The sequence below is a fragment of the Ursus maritimus genome, unplaced genomic scaffold (genome assembly GCF_017311325.1).
Source record: "Ursus maritimus isolate PB19 unplaced genomic scaffold, ASM1731132v1 scaffold_14, whole genome shotgun sequence".
In the NCBI taxonomy this organism is placed as follows: Eukaryota; Metazoa; Chordata; class Mammalia; order Carnivora; family Ursidae; genus Ursus; species Ursus maritimus.
In genome coordinates, this window is record NW_024423786.1 from 62,009,517 (window position 1) to 62,025,047 (window position 15,531).

General features: G+C 48.9%; 1 protein-coding gene across 1 annotated transcript in view; it reads left to right on the forward strand.

Annotated features, from left to right (window-relative positions):
• USP43 (ubiquitin specific peptidase 43) overlaps positions 1–15,531 on the forward strand; it is a 48,700-nt gene that overhangs the window by 15,086 nt on the left and 18,083 nt on the right. Inside the window, 5 exon segments of the mRNA XM_040630029.1 lie at positions 4,225–4,317; positions 5,825–5,960; positions 8,622–8,757; positions 9,819–9,954; positions 12,101–12,212. Of these exon segments, the coding sequence (XP_040485963.1) occupies positions 4,225–4,317; positions 5,825–5,960; positions 8,622–8,757; positions 9,819–9,954; positions 12,101–12,212 (613 nt within the window).

The window sequence follows — 15,531 nt, forward strand, 5'->3', positions numbered from 1 at the left end:
CTGTAGAATTTGAAGCTGGGGGTGCTCACATTTTGATACTCAGAGATCACGCTGGTGGTTTGGGGGGGCTGGAGGGAGGCAGGACTGGCAGTTGGACGGCTGGGGGACCATGGGAGAGGGATGGTGCCTGGGATCCAGGGGTGGCCAAGGAGGTGGAGAGAGGTGGACAGCCCGAAATGTGTTGCTCATGACTTTAAGGCGCAAGGGGGAGGCACCGAGGGAAAGGGGAGAATCTAGGGTGACTCCTGGGTTTTTATGGGGTTATGTAGCTGGCAGGTGCTTTGAGGTGCGTGTGACCCAGGTGAAAGGAAGAAAACTTCTGTTTTCCTTTATACTACTCTCTCTCCTGCGGTACTTAAACCTGCAGGTGTCAGGTGTGTGGGCGCTGGGCGCGTTCCCCACACCAGGCTGTTTGGCGGCTCGCATGCACGCGGCCAGGGCATCCGGCAGTGTAACTCCAATCTGACACTGTTTACCTGGAGACAGCATCAGTCCCCACATCCAGAGATTAGCAATTAGTTATAAAAAGGATACAACTCAGAAACAGCGGGATGGGCTGCGCTGGGCCAGGTGCGTGGGAGGGGGTGCTGAACTGCTGCGTCCTCTCTGGGGCCCCCTCCCCCGCCCTCCCAGCCCCTCCACGGGTTCAAAGCTGTCCAAACCCCTCCTGCTAGGGCTTTCCAGTAGGTCTCATTACTTACCTGTGATTGATGGAATCATTGACCCTTAGTGATGAACTCAGCCTCTGGGAGCCCCTTTCCTCCCCTGAAAGTGCCCACCCTCTAATCCCCGGTCGGTTCCCCTGGCAACCAGCCCCCATCCTTGGTGACCTAGGGGCCATCCCCGAACCACCTCATTAACAGAACTCCCGGGTGGGTGTGGTTGTCTAGGGCTTGTTAGGAGTAACAAAAGATGCACTTTTTGCCCCAGGGCTCATCCCTTAGGTAATTCCAAGGGTTTTAGGAGCTCAGTGCCCGGAACTGGGACAAAGACCAAATACATATTTCTCATTATAAGTCACAATATCACATGGTCTCTGGTGTGGGGTGAGTCCAGGGAGGATTGCTGAGGAAGGAACATTTAAGTTGATCGGATATTAAGGATTGCAGGTGCCCTTTGGGTAGGTTCCTGTAGGATGATGAGTAAGAAGCGAGGTGTTCGAGCTTCAGAAAAGGAACCAGTGACAGCTAAAAATAGCCGCTTTGTGCGGGATCGTCTGGAGTAAAGAAAAAATTGAGGTAGGGATGTCCGTCTAGGTGAGGGCTTTTGAGCTGTGGGAAGTGGTTTTCCAGGGTGGCCGGTAAGGCTGAGTGGCGGTCCCCGTGGCTCTGGGCGCTCATAAGCCTTCCTCTCCGCTGCGCAGGGCTGGCGGGCGATGGAACCTCGCCGTGGTATTGATGTAGTTTTGGAATATAGGTGAGGTTCAGTGGGGTGGAGTCCGGTGCCGAGGACCGAGAAAGAATTCTTGAGACGTCTTTGGTGCAAAAAGGTGGTTTATTAAAGCACCAGGACTGGACCCGTGGGCGGAAAGGGCTGCTGCCCCCGGTTGTGAGGGGTGGCTGATTATATGCTACGGGGTTGGGGGAGGTAAGGAAAAAGGGAGGTTGAGAAAGAACTTTCATATGCTAAAGAAGACTCCCGGGATACCGGAGGCCCTGCCATTGTCAAGTTAATTTTGTTTTTCCCTCTAGCAAGGCATTCACATGAAGATAGTGGGGAGCTTCCTGGAGGAACGTTGTACTCTGCCCCCCTCAAGTATCTGTCAATGGGCTGCGGGTTATAAGGACATTTAATTGTACCTACATTTCCTTCTGGAAGCTACGTTATTGATAGAAATGCTTTGTTCCTGTAAATCGCTAAGAGATTTGTAAACTGAGGGAGACAAAGGTCTTGCAGGATTGAGATCTAAGTTAACTATTTGTTTTTCCTTGGGGCTGCCAGGAGTGCCTGAGGAATGTCACTTATATCCCATGGGGGGGGGGTTGCGGGGTGTCAGCTTCTGCTTTGTGCTCAGCTTGCTTTCTGTACCCTCCTCAGTATCAGCCCTTCTTTATGAAATTGGAAGCTGGAGGATTTATTGTGGGTTAATTCAGAGATCTCTGTTCACTGAGGTTCTCCCTCCCCTCCTTTTTAGGGTGTTGGGATTTTTGACTCTGGCTGGAGGAGAGGACGAGGAATGGGATTAGGGTGCTAGACTAGGTTATGGACTAGAGGAGAAATAATTGGTTATTCCATATGATTATTGCCACAACCTAAAAACATCTGTGAGTTTAATAACCAAGGATTAGTGCTACGTAGGAGTTTTGGCTGCGGGAGGACGTGTGTGTGTATGTGTGTGTGTGTGTGTGTTTTCATTTCTTTGTCACTCGTGGCTTTTATCCACAGAAAGTCTGATCTGGTCCCTATTACAGGCGGCAATCCCTGTTAGGCTTTCTCAGGTACTCAATGGGTGAAGGTAGGAGAAGGATCAGGAGAAACAGGGTGGCAGAGGGGACCCCACAACTGTCACATCCCCCTACCACCTGGAGCTCGGTGTCTGATACACCATTTTTACCAAAACATTACCATGGTTTTCCCAGGGGGAAATTTACCAGAGGAAGCAAGTTATTGGACATTAAATACTCAGGTCTGTTTTCTAAAGTCATGGATGGCATGCTGTTAACTTGTCCCCCCCGGGGAGCTGACCTGCTCTGGCCAGCTCTCTTAGGGCCAACCGTGGCCAGCACCCTGAAAACCTCAGGGTTTCTTGCTTCTCCCGGTTTTTCCCATTCTCTTCTCCGTGGGAAACCACTCCACCTGGACTCCCTGCGGAGACTCGAAACCTTGTTAGGATACCAGCTCCATTTTCCTTGCTGACTATGGTATAAGAGCATGCCTCTCAGCGGGGTGCTGGTCCGTTTTCCCCAAGGAAGAAGGCCGTGTAGATTTGAGGGTGCCCCCATAGCATCCGGAAATCCCTTACGTCTTGGCAGAATTTGGTGCGTCATAGGATTAAGGAAATAAAACTGGAGTCCCCATGTGGAATACAAAAATCGCACTTTGTTTTCAGGGACAACACGCTCTTAAGTAAGGGAGTGTTAAATTTGAAAGCTTAAAGTTATAAGTCAACTGTGTGTATATCTACTCTCTGAAACAATTGATGCCTCATCTGCTTATACTAAAGACCCTGGAGGAGCGGTGATGAGTGTGGCCTCCGGAACCCGAGCCTAGCTTTGCCGCTTAAGAGCTGTGTGGCCCTTGGGAAAGTTGCTTAACTTCTCTGTGCTTCGGTTTTCTTGTCTGCCAAATGGGGGATAATACTGGTGGTTGCGGGTAGTACGTGGGTTAATACAAGCACAGTGATCAGAATAACTCCCAATTCTCTGTAAACGCTGCTTCGATATTAACTCTTTCACTATCAGCTGCTTTTCTCCGAGCTTGGTTGCCGCACTGGTCCAACGAGGAGGGTGAACTCCATCGGTGGTTTTGCACCCTGGCTGAGCACCAGTGTCTCGGGAGCCGTTGACATCCTGATGCCTGAGCCTCTCCCTGGGCTCCCCTGGGACAAACTCTAGGGGAGGAGGGCTGAGATATTTGCGTTTTTAGGAAAGCTTCCTTTGTGATCCTGGAGCACAGGGAGGCTGAGAACCTGGGGAAGGCATGGTCCTAAGATTCCTTCCAGCTTGCAAGGCAGCCTGCTATTTCTGTCTGGAGGGGTTTTTGCTTCCCTTCCCTTCCCGTACTCAGCACACTGCCGCGTGTGATTAAAACTTTTTTTTTTTAAAAATTGAGGTGAAAGTCACGTAACGAAAAGTTGACCATTTTATAGCGTAGAGTTTCGTGGCACGTACGAGACGTTGTGCAACCAGCACCTATGTCTCGTTCCTAACCATTTGGATCACCCCAAAGAAAACCCGATACCCGTTAAGCCCTCCCCTCCCCTCCCCTGTACCTGGCAGCCACCAGTCCGCTTTCCGTCTCCGTGGCTTTACGTGGATTTATCCCGTTACCCGCTGATGGACATTCGGCTGGTGTCCACCGTTTGGCTCTTGTGAATAGTGCTGCTGTGAACATTGGTGTGCAAGTATTTGTACAAATATACCTGTTTTCAACTGCTTTTGGGTAGGTAGCTGGGAGGGGAATGGCTGGATCACGTGGCCATTTTATACTTCCCTTTTTGAGGTTCTGCCAAACGAAGTGCGATTCAGCTTGAAACTCTTTTTTTTTTTTTCCCTGCCCTCCCAGATCTTCCTTGACCTGTCCCCACTGCCTGAAACAGAGCAACACCTTCGACCCCTTCCTGTGCGTGTCACTACCCATCCCCTTGCGTCAGACGAGGTACGTATTACGGGCGGCGCACTTGACTCCCGTCCTTCGACCTTCCTGGGAGCCTTCTGGCCTCGCACCTGTTCTGTCTCTTGCGAACCTCAGCCAGCATGTCTGCAGAAACCAGCCTTAGAAAGCTGGCGACGTTCGGCGACCCAATGTGACAAAGTGAACAGTTACAGCGTCCCTTCTTCAGCCGACGAAGGAATGAATTATCCGCAGCGCTCTGTCTGTCACGCCGTAGCCGGGCTCCGTCTTTGGCCCCCTCAGAAGCGGGCACGGGCCGGTCGGTACCCCTCGGCAGAACCAGGGGCAGATCTGAAAAACAGTCTGTCACCACCCGCTTTTCTCTGCTTTGTTTCCAAATCCTTTTTGCTCTTTGTGAAGGTGCAAAGACGGGGTTTCTTTAAGGAGCAAAGGAACAAGGGAAGGGGGTCTCGAAGGAGAGGAGCGAGAAACAGGAAAGAGGAGGGTAGTAGGGTCAGGTAAGAGGCATGGCAGGCTCGGCTTTATAAGCGAACGAGGCACACAGTACAGGCATTCCAGAAGCCTAGGTCTGAAAGCCTTTAAGGCATCTGGCCAATGTCAATGTCAGGGATGTTTGGTGAGTCCTACGCTGCTGTTGAGATGGTGGCATTTCTTCCTTGTGTCCTCCACTTCCGAAAATACCGTCTCTCTAGACCTCCTCCTGTTGACAGTCCCCCATCTTTAGGATGCAACTGAAGGTCCAAAGCTTCATAAAGCCTTTCCTGGCACCGTAAGCCCCATTTGTGGTCCCAGTTCCTGTGCGGCTTCTCATCTGTGCTACACATGTGACACTGGCTTGTCCCTTCTTCGGTGACATGACCAGGGGATGCCTGCTGATGGATGTGAGCTAAGATTCTTGGCCTCATGAAGCATAGGACAGGGGTTGGGACCACTGACTCTGGGGCTAGACTGCCCGGGGTTCCAGTCCCAGCTGTGGCAGTGAGCTGTATGAATGGACGAGTGTTGCAGGAAGGAACAGGGGAAGAAGGAGCTGGAGGAGGGAGCCCCAGGGTGCTAGCGGGGACAACAGGAGGTAGAACTAGAGATTCCAGAGAGTGTCCAAGGGAAAAGTGCCCAGGGGGCGGGGTGGCAGAAGGCAAAGTGTCCTATTACCAAAGAGAATTTCAATAAGGAGGGCATCATCAATACTGTCGGGCCGTAGTGGAAGAAACCTGACCCTTTTCCATCTCAGATTTCCAAGTTCGTTTTTGCTTACCGTGATCTGTTGGACAAACAGAACCTTGAGATCACAGGTCTGTACTGTGATTCTTAATCAAGTACCTTTTTTTTTTTTTTTAACCCTGGAAAACTACACTCAGCTGAGACCCTTGGAGACTTGGCTCTCCGCTGCCACCTGGTGACAGCATACCTAAAGTACAGTGACCCAACCAGGAAGCCGAGATTAGCCCAAGTATTGGACTTGACCCAATGTCAGTGGTGTTCTCAGTTCATGTCCGTCCTTTAAGGATGTGGACGCCTTCCTATTTTCCAGATTCCTGAGCGTCACCTTGGTCTTCCCCTCTAAGAGCCAGCGGTTCCTGCGGGTTGGCCTGGCCGTGCCGATTCTCAGCACAGTAGCAGCCCTGAGGAAGATCGTTGCAGAGGAAGGCGGCGTCCCTGCGGATGAGGTGTGATGGAATGGCATGGGGGACTGGTCACTGAATGACGGGATGCTAACTGGGCCAGCTGTCTAGGGCTGTTGAGACTCATTTCTGGTTCCCAGGTGACTCCCTGGTGACTCAGGAGTTTCTGTTTGATTGGTCACCCCTGGCGTCTTGATGACTGAGCCTTGACCTCTCCCTGCATTTACGCAGAATTACCAGAAAAGGACGAGGACCCGTGATGATGATGACGATCTTAGTAATTCCAATGCCCGGAAATGCTCAGTGGTGCTTCCCAAGAGCTGGGCGCCATTTTGTGAGCTCGGTATTCACACCCCGTTCAGTCCTCACAACCACCTGGTGCGGTCGATACGATGGTCCTCATTTTATCAGTGAGCAAGGAGGACGCACCGAGAGGTTGAGTGACCTGCTCAGGGTCATGCCGCTAGTAGCGCTGACCCAGGATGCAGATGGTGGGATTTCAGAGGCCGAGCCACTGCTGTGGATTTTTCCTCCTGAGCGCACAAACCAGGATTCTGAAGGGGCCGTCAGTGAAAAAGGAGGAGCTACTGAGGATGTGAAACTCGAGAGAGGAGGTTTAAGGAAGAGTGTGCTTTTTTTTTCTTTTTAATTTTCTTTTTAATTTTTTTTTTTAAGGAGTCCTGGTAAAGAGGTTGAATTTCCTGTGACTTTGAGGGCAGAACTCGTAACAGGGGCCCCCACGCAAGGGCAGGGTGGAGGTGATGGTGGTCAACAGCCACGTGGCGTAATAGGAAGGGTTTGGATCAGGGCTCTTCTGTTTTCTGACCTTGGACGACGTAAGCCATTGGTCCCCTGTGTCTTTAACTAGAAAACGCAACTCTTACACTTCCCTGATGACCTCGTGGCATTTTTTTCAAATTAAAAAATTTCAGATAAAAAATACAGCCTTCCNNCTGAGTAACACGTGTAAAATAAGGGGCACGTGCCTTGAGGTTACGGTTTGTTGAATTTTTCCCTGTACATCTATCCATGTAACCACCACGATTCCTCGCTCTGTGGGCTCCTTCCGGCCCCCACCCAGTCAGTGCCTCTGATCTTATCACCGTGTTTACGAGGATTCAAGTGGGGGGGAAAAGGTGTGTATCTTGCTTGGTGAAATCAAAGCACTCTTCGGGGATATACTGAGAGAGAGAGAACAGGACAGTGGGTGAGAGTCTTGGGGAAGAAAGGGCAGTTTTGAATACCGAAAGGGGGGTGCGACATAGAGTTTGAATAATTACGAGAGTCAAAGAATCGTCAGGAATTTGCGAGGTGTGACGTGTTTGTTCAGGGAGGTGGGAGTCACTTAGGGATTCCTAAGTGCACGTGTGGGCATTCTGATTGGAACTTAAAATCTGTTTTGATATTTTAACTGGCAGGGGTATGCCTCTTACAGTGTCTACCATCATGAATATACTTGGATTTATTTTAAATTGCTTTCTGTTTATCCTGCTTTTTCTTTGTCTCCTTTCCCTCTCCTTTCCTGGTTCTTTTATAAAAAAGAGCCATTTTTACTCCATTTCTTCTGGTTTAGGACCCGTATAGTCTATTTCTGTGCTTATTTAGTGGTTATCCTTAAAATGTCAACATGCAGAATTAGCAAAGTCGTGTGTTAATTTCCCCAAGCAATGCAAGGATCTTGGTGTGCTTTAATCTCCCTTCCACCTTTTTTATTATTATTGTGGATGGATGTTACTGTCCAGTATTTTAATCCCTCCTCCCCTTTCTCCCTGGTTGTAGTACTAGTATTAGTTATTATTAGGGACTTATACAGTCAGTATGTGTTTACGTTAATCAATATTTACCATTTTCTTTGGCTCATCATTTCTTCTTACAACTCAAGTTTTTTTTTTCTGGATTCAGCTTGTTTATTCTAACCCTGAAACATATCTTTTCAAAGAATTTTCTAGCCAGTGTGCCCTGAATGGGTTAGGTGTGTTGAGATGTTGATGCCTTCCGCCCTCGAGGTGACAGGACCCTTAAGGTGGTCACCCCTCTTCTCTGCTATGAGAGCAACTTCTTCTGCTTACCTCTGTGTTCCGTAAAAATATGTTCCGCATACGCCACGTTGTGAAAAAAGTTGGCAAGACTATTTAGAAGTTCTTCCAGTAGAGACCTGTTCATGGTAAACACTTTTAACTTTTAATCTGAAGAGAGCTGTATTTTATTCTTAGTGCTTGCCTGGTAGTTTAGCTGGGTATAAACTTGAGATCCCGCCCCTCCCCCCCTCCATTGTCTTCCCCCATCCCTTCCCTCAGCAGTTTGAGCTTCTGTTGTTGCCATTGCGATAGTCTGTGGTCAATCTAATTGTTATGCCTCCTCTGTTTTATTATGAATAAGTCGTGTTTCTCTCTTAGAAGGGAGGAAAGGGTAAAAGATTATCAGTCACTTTTAGATTTCTTTTTTTCTTTTTTTTAAGATTTTATTTATTTATTTGACAGAGACAGCCAGCGAGAGAGGGAACACAAGCAGGGGGAGCGGGAGAGGAAGAAGCAGGCTCCCAGCAGAGGAGCCTGATGCGGGGCTCGATCCCAGAACGCCGGGATCACGCCCTGAGCCGAAGGCAGACGCTTAACGACTGCGCCGCCCAGGCGCCCCCATTTTTAGATTTCTTGCTTAAGTTCCCTTTGAGAAATCAAGATGGGAAAATGATCCTCCTTGTTCCAGGTGATCTTGGTTGAACTGTGTCCCACTGGATTCCAGCGGTCGTTCTTTGATGAAGAGGACCTGAATACCATCTCCGAGGGGGATAACGTGTATGCCTTCCACGCGCCTCCACCACCTGGCCAGGAGATGCTCTCGGGTACAGTAGTACTTGGGCCTGTCGGGTTTCTTTTCTCTGATGTTTGCTGTATAGGTGGTTGGTGATTAAAACATAATAAGTCGGTGTAACAGGTTCCCAGGGGGCTGCTGCTGCCACTGGTCCTGAGACTACCGTTTGAGAATGAGCATCACTATTCAGGATTTTGCCTTCAGGACTCTTGTGGTTCAAGGTCTATACTTGAAATCAAACGTTTACAAATTAGAGCAGTAGATGGCCGAAGGGGTTATTAAATGACTTTTGTTAACAGCCCCACTTCCTGAACTTAGGACTGGCCGAGAACATCCGCATCTGACAGCCTTTGACCGCAGTTCAATTTATATTCTGGCCCACTTAGCCGGTCAAGAAGGCCCATATCTGGAGGACCCTCTGCCCGTGTTGCCACATAGCCCAAGTTGATCCTGTGTCCCGGTCCATGTCCTCAGCCGGCCTCCATGGCAGGCTGTGGGAACCAGATATCTGTCATTGCTCTGCGTCAACAGGGAGCCCCTGGGCCTGGAATCTGGAGCGGGGCCTTGACTGGCCCTGATGATGTTACAGTGCAATGAAAAGACCCTCATTTCAAGTTCAATCAAAGGTGACACATCTGTGCTTTAGAAGTCTGATTGTCAGAACGATTGGAAAATGAGGAGAGTCTAATTCTTCCACATCCTCAAGGGTAAAGGTTCTCACCTTCTCTCTCCTTCTTTCGTGGGCTGAGAAAGCCACAGCCAACTCGTGGCTCTCTGATCCAGGCATAAAAGCAACGAAAGTCATTTTGGGGTGTTTTTCGGATCGACTTTGGGAAGTGTCAATGAACTTTCCTGCCCATGTTTTAATATTACTGGCTGAACACGATGGCAGATTCACCACCACGTATGGGATCTTGGTGTACCAGGTACCAGAGGGCACAGGTGCCACGTACCTAATATCTCTTTCTTCAAAGCGCTCTAGTGTCTCCCAGTGGTGGTTGATAGACACTCAAAGAGAACAGGGGTTGGAGAAGCCAGAGTTGCACCCCAGCGAAGTCTTTTAAGACCACGAACATAATTCTCTCTCTTTAGCTCATCCATCTGGTCTGTCGGTCTCGCCACGCTTGGCAGCCCGTGAGGGTCCGCGGTCATCCCTGCCCGTCCATAGCGAGAACAAGGTGCTAGTCCTCTTCTGTAACTTGGTGGGGTCAGGGCAGCAGGCCAGCAGGTATGTATAACCTCATCTTCTTCTTATGTGATGTCTGGGCTGTGTAGACACGTGCTTGGGATTCCATCTAGAACAATTCTAAGTTGGTAAAAATCAAACATCGGTTCTCAAGGTTAATCAACGAGGAATAGGGTACTTTCTGATTAAGAGGATCAGCAGTAATCACCTTGAACGATGGCAGACGTCGCCCTTAACAATTAAGCATCAGAGACTTTCCTGTTAATTTCAGGAACAATTATTACGGCTCTCACCCTTATCATTTTATACGGCGTTGTGAGGCTTGCAAGTGCAGTAGGACGAGGGGGAAAAAATGGCCATAAGGAAAGAGGGGATAAAATGACCACTGTCTGCAGATTATATCGTGGCCGGTCCGGAGCGCCAGGAACTGGGAAGTGATCGGAAGTAGTGAAAGGGTCCAGGTGTGGTTACGTAACAAATAGACCAAACCAGATCGTTTTCGTAAGTAGCCCAAATAAAACGCTTGAAAGCTAGAACTCCGATCAGAGCTGTCTGTACTGATAAAATGTTTGCGAAATTCATCTGGAACAATAGACTCATAAGGACAGTCAGAAAATACTGGCGGAAGGAGAAAGGAGGAGGAAGGGAGAGGGGTTCCTTTATAAAACCAGGATAGAGTTTTAATTATTAAAAATTACGATACAGGCTATATAAGTAAGAAAAATTTTTGAAGCCAAAAAAAATTGTAATATAGCTGGAAGAATATACACTTTTTTTTTTTAAGATTTTATTTATTAATTTGACAGAGACAGCCAGCGAGAGAGGGAACACAAGCAGGGGGAGTGGGAGAGGAAGAAGCAGGCTCCCAGCGGAGGAGCCCGATGTGGGGCTCGATCCCAGAACGCCGGGATCACGCCCTGAGCCGAAGGCAGACGCTTAACAACTGAGCCACTCAGGCGCCCCAGAATATACACTTAAATAATGGAACAGAATAGGCTGAAGCATATTTAGGTATTATATGATAAAAATGGCACGTTTCATATTATTAAAGCGTGAATAAATTATGTGGTATATAAGGGGGGGACGAATTGATTTTTTTTTTAATATAATCAACTGTTTTACTTCCACCGTAGATTCCCATGTTTAAATTCTAGGTTGACTAAAAGGGAACCGTAAAATAACTTGAAGATAATGTAGGGAAATATTGACGTCTTTTGGGCGGAGGACTGTTTTAAGACCTAAGGTCCGCAGGAGGCTGTCAAGGAAAAAGCTAACATTTTAGAGGCATTTAACGTTTTAAGCACAAACGAGGAAACATATTTACATCACGTGACAGGTGGAGGGTTTTAACCCATCGTCTAAAACCCAGCTCGGAAATTAGTGAGACAGACAGGTATCTTCGTAAAATGAGGCACGGAGATGAACGTTAATTCACAACTTCACAAAATTCATAGAGCTCCTGCCATAAGCAGGCACCGTTCAAATTAAAACATTGGAGGCGACCTGAGTGCCTAACAGTAGAGGACAAGGTGAATAAACCGACCGTGGACGGCACAGTCCCTTTGCCGTTCCAGACGCACCACTCGGGTTCGTGCTGGCTTTCAGCAAAGTTAATTCAACAGTGTCACGTTCCCATCCCTTCGGCCCTTCATACCACCTTGCGTGGCACGGCCACGGGACACGCTGGTTGCTCTTTGTCCCGCGGTACCCATGGCTGAGCCGGGACTGTGGCCGCAGCCACGTCTGGCGATCCAGGCGCTGCAGGTGCACCTCGGGGCGTTCCTCAGCTCGGGTCATGGAAAACATTCTCCCAAGAATAGTCCTGATGCACAAAACCACCGGTGCATCCGCAAGAGCGGCTTTGCTCCGGGTTAACCCCCGCCTGCTCTCCCCTGGCTCCAGTGTTCTCTTGCCCTGTTGCAAGGGGGAGAGTCTCCCAGCGGGCCGACCGGCTGAGCCGTCTGCTTCCACCGCCACGTCTCTCTCGGGCTTGGCATTTCTGGGCGTCTGTGCGTACGACCGTGTGTCCGTCTGCAGCGAGGTCCTCCGACGGGCCCTCTCGAGTGGGGCCTGGCGCTCAGCTCAGGCCCAGGGGACAGGTGCTTGTGAGCGGGGCCGACGCTCCTGACTGTCGAGTAGTGTCTCATGTTCCTTCGCTGAGCTAACCTGATGCCCTTGAATCGTGCAGGTTCGGGCCACCTTTCCTGCTGCGGGAAGACAGAGCCGTTTCCTGGGCCCAGCTGAGGGAGTGCATTCTCAGTAAGGTCCGCTGTGTCATGAAGAGCGAGGCCCCCATCCAGGTCGGTGTGTGTCGTGTGTTGTGGGGGCTGGAGATGGGGGTCGGGGTCTAGGAGGAGCTCGGCAGAGACGGGCATTTGCTGTTAATGCGAGCGTTCACGCTGCCACATAAAACCGCGTTGCTCTTATGCAAAGCAGTAACCATCCTGTGGCCTGTGCTGTGCGACTCTTTGCACCATTACAAAACACCTTCCACGGACAGAGCCCTCGTCCCGTTAAATCTTTAAAGGCACCACTGGAATAGGATTGACACCGTTTTTCTCGGTTTTCTATATTTATGGCTTCTCTATGGTTCTCCCTGGAGTGTAGTGTATTACAACGAATTGTAACTTACACGTTTGCATCCGAAATTTCAGGGGACTTGAGGTCTAACTTCTGCGGGAAATGAAAATGGATGTTTTAAGTCCAAACAGGAACATCTAGATATTAAAATAATTTTGTCCAGTTTAAAGAAGAAAACACCGAAATTAAAACCTCAAGGCAAAACACCTTTTTGCCTTGCCCCTTTATTTATTCTCAGGTTGGTAGTTATCAGAGAAACGCAACACATGCTGAAACCCTTCCTTTTGGCCCCTAGAGTATCAGAAACCCTTCCCATGGTTCAGAAGGTGTTGACATTTTGGGGGGCAGGTCAGGAGCCTCAGAATTTTGCTTCCCTATGTAAGAACTTCTCAGAGGTGGTTTCTTCATAATTCCTGCTCCTTTCTGCTCGGGGAAGACCACACTTTTTTCTTTTTTTTTTTTAGCAGTTTATTTTAATTTATTGATCTTTCAGATTTTTTTTTTTTAAGATTTTATTTATTTATTTGACAGAGAGAGAGACAGCCAGCGAGAGAGGGAACACAAGCAGGGGGAGTGGGAGAGGAAGAAGCAGGCTCATAGTGGAGGAGCCTGATGTGGGGCTCGATCCCATAATGCCGGGATCACGCCCTGAGCCGAAGGCAGGCGCTTAACCTCTGTGCCACCCAGGCGCCCCAAGACCACACATTTGATTCAGAAGGTACATGAAATGACATTTTGTCAAAGACCTTCTCTACATTCGTACCAACCTATATCTCTCCAGGATTTTTTTTTGCCATGGTGCCCGAATTAGAGCCCGAAACTTCTCTCGAAATAGGTCAGAGGATCTTGTAATAATAGCCCCAGCCTTCTGCAAAACCTTGTGCCCCTGATCCTTGCAAGTGGATGAAACCCCTTTTATGTGAGCGTTGAACCCAGCCGTCCCTATTCCCCACCTGATCACACATGGACGTCTGCCTCTGCGCCCCTCTGGTCAATGGGTTTGCAGAAACCCGTCAGGCAGTCAGTGGGACCAGCAGAATTCTGATAGAGGCACCCTCCCTCGGAGTACGGATGCTTTTCTGTGGACTCATGGGTCAGTGTGTGGGTGCGTCTGATTTTCTGTAGGAGGAAGGTGTTCTAAACAGTTGCGGAGTTCCTAGGATCGCCCACCCATTTAACCCATAATGTTTTAGTGCCATATAAAATCCTGGCTCGGTATGGTCATACTTTGAATACATTCGGAATGCTCAACCTGGAGCCGAAGAGATGAAAAGTTCAGTGAAGGCTCTAAAATGAATTTTCCCAGCTAAGCATGGAAGACAGGAGAACGTCTTCCAAAAATGACCAGTTTGCTGGGCAGACTGAATTTGTTGGAATCCTGAAAAGTGGAGGCTTATCACTGCCGAGACATTTCTGGGGTCACTTTGTAGACTTGCTTTCTGCGCAGCGGGATAGACTTCCTCCATGCAGTATTGGTGCCTTGATTGTGTTGATTCTGTTGCTGTCCAAACAGCAAGAGCCCCCCACCCCACCTCGCCACCCCCAGATTTAAGAAACGGTCTCCTTAGGAAGTACGCCCTTCCGTGGCCACCCCTGGATCCAAGCCTCTGGGGGCAGCTTGCATCCCGCCATTGCTTCTATCTTTGTTGAAGCTGTAGGTCAACCACACTGTGGTTATGGTCCAATCGGGCATGGACCCTGGACCTCACAGCTCAAGGCTCCCTACAGCTGGGTTCCCATTCACCTTACCGGTGTGTCCTTGCTCCCCGCACTCGGAGGAGCGGGTCGAGGTTGTCTGACGATGTGTTGGGTCGTGCCCACACGCTATGGCTCTTTCCTGGAATTCCAGTGCCTTCCCTCTCTTCCCCTGTCTGAATTCAACCTGTAGTTCCTCAGTGCTTTGTAAGTAGACACGTGTCTACCTTTTATCACTGTCAGAGTTTGGAAGGAAGCGTCGTCGATTTTCTAATCGAAGCTAAGGTCATCAGTGACCATTTTAAGAACCGTATTTGCGGGGCACCAGGATGGCGCAGTGGGTTAAGCGTCCGACTCTTGGTTTTGGCTCAGGTCCGTGATCTCAGGGTCATGAGATCGAGCCCCACATGGGCTCTGTGCTCAGCACCGAGTCTCTTTGAGATTCTTTCTCTGTCCCCCTCCTCCCCTCCCCGCCACACACGCGCACACTCTCTCTCTCTCAAATAAATCCTTTTTTTTTTTTTTAAAGGACCGTATTTACTTTACTTGAAGACGCCATTGATTATTTTTCATGGTGGTGACATATCCATAACACTGATTTTAGCCATTCGTAAGTGTACGTTAGTCATAGTTACGACATTGTAAAACCATCACCATAATCCTTACCCCAGATTTTCAGCATCCCTACAAAAACTCTCTGCCCGTTTAACAACCCCCCAGCCCCCAGCCCTTAGCCTCTGGTCACCCCCATCCCCCTTTCTGTCCCTATGAATCTGCCTGCTGTAGGTATCATGAAGCAGGGTCATGCAGTGTTTGACCTGCTGGGTCTGGTGCACAGTATTTCTGAGGTCCATGCATGCTGGGACACATGTCAGAATTTCCTTTTTAAGGCTGCATAATATTCCATCGTGTGTGTAGACCCCATCGTTTTCATCCACTCAACCGCTGAGGGACACTCAGGTTGTTCCCACGTTTTGACTGTTGCGAATAACGCCGCTTAAGGCTCCCTCCAACTTCAGAAATGTTAGAATATGAAAAAGACATGCATCTTAGAATAAACACATAGGTAGGATTTCCTTATGTGGCTTATTTTGAAGCGTGCAAATACTTCTTAAGCATTTGGTATGTAACATAGACGCTAGCGTGCTTTTAGAAACTCGCCTTGTTTTAGCGATCTGGTGATGATGGTGGTCATCTTAAAGTCAGGTAAGTTATCTATTGATTGTTAATTAATTGAGTGATTTTTCCATCGACTGGCAGCATCGACTCCAATTAAACATGTGTTATTTAAAAACACTGCGTTGTTCCGGAAAATGTAATATGTTAAACAGTGTTAAATTGCTG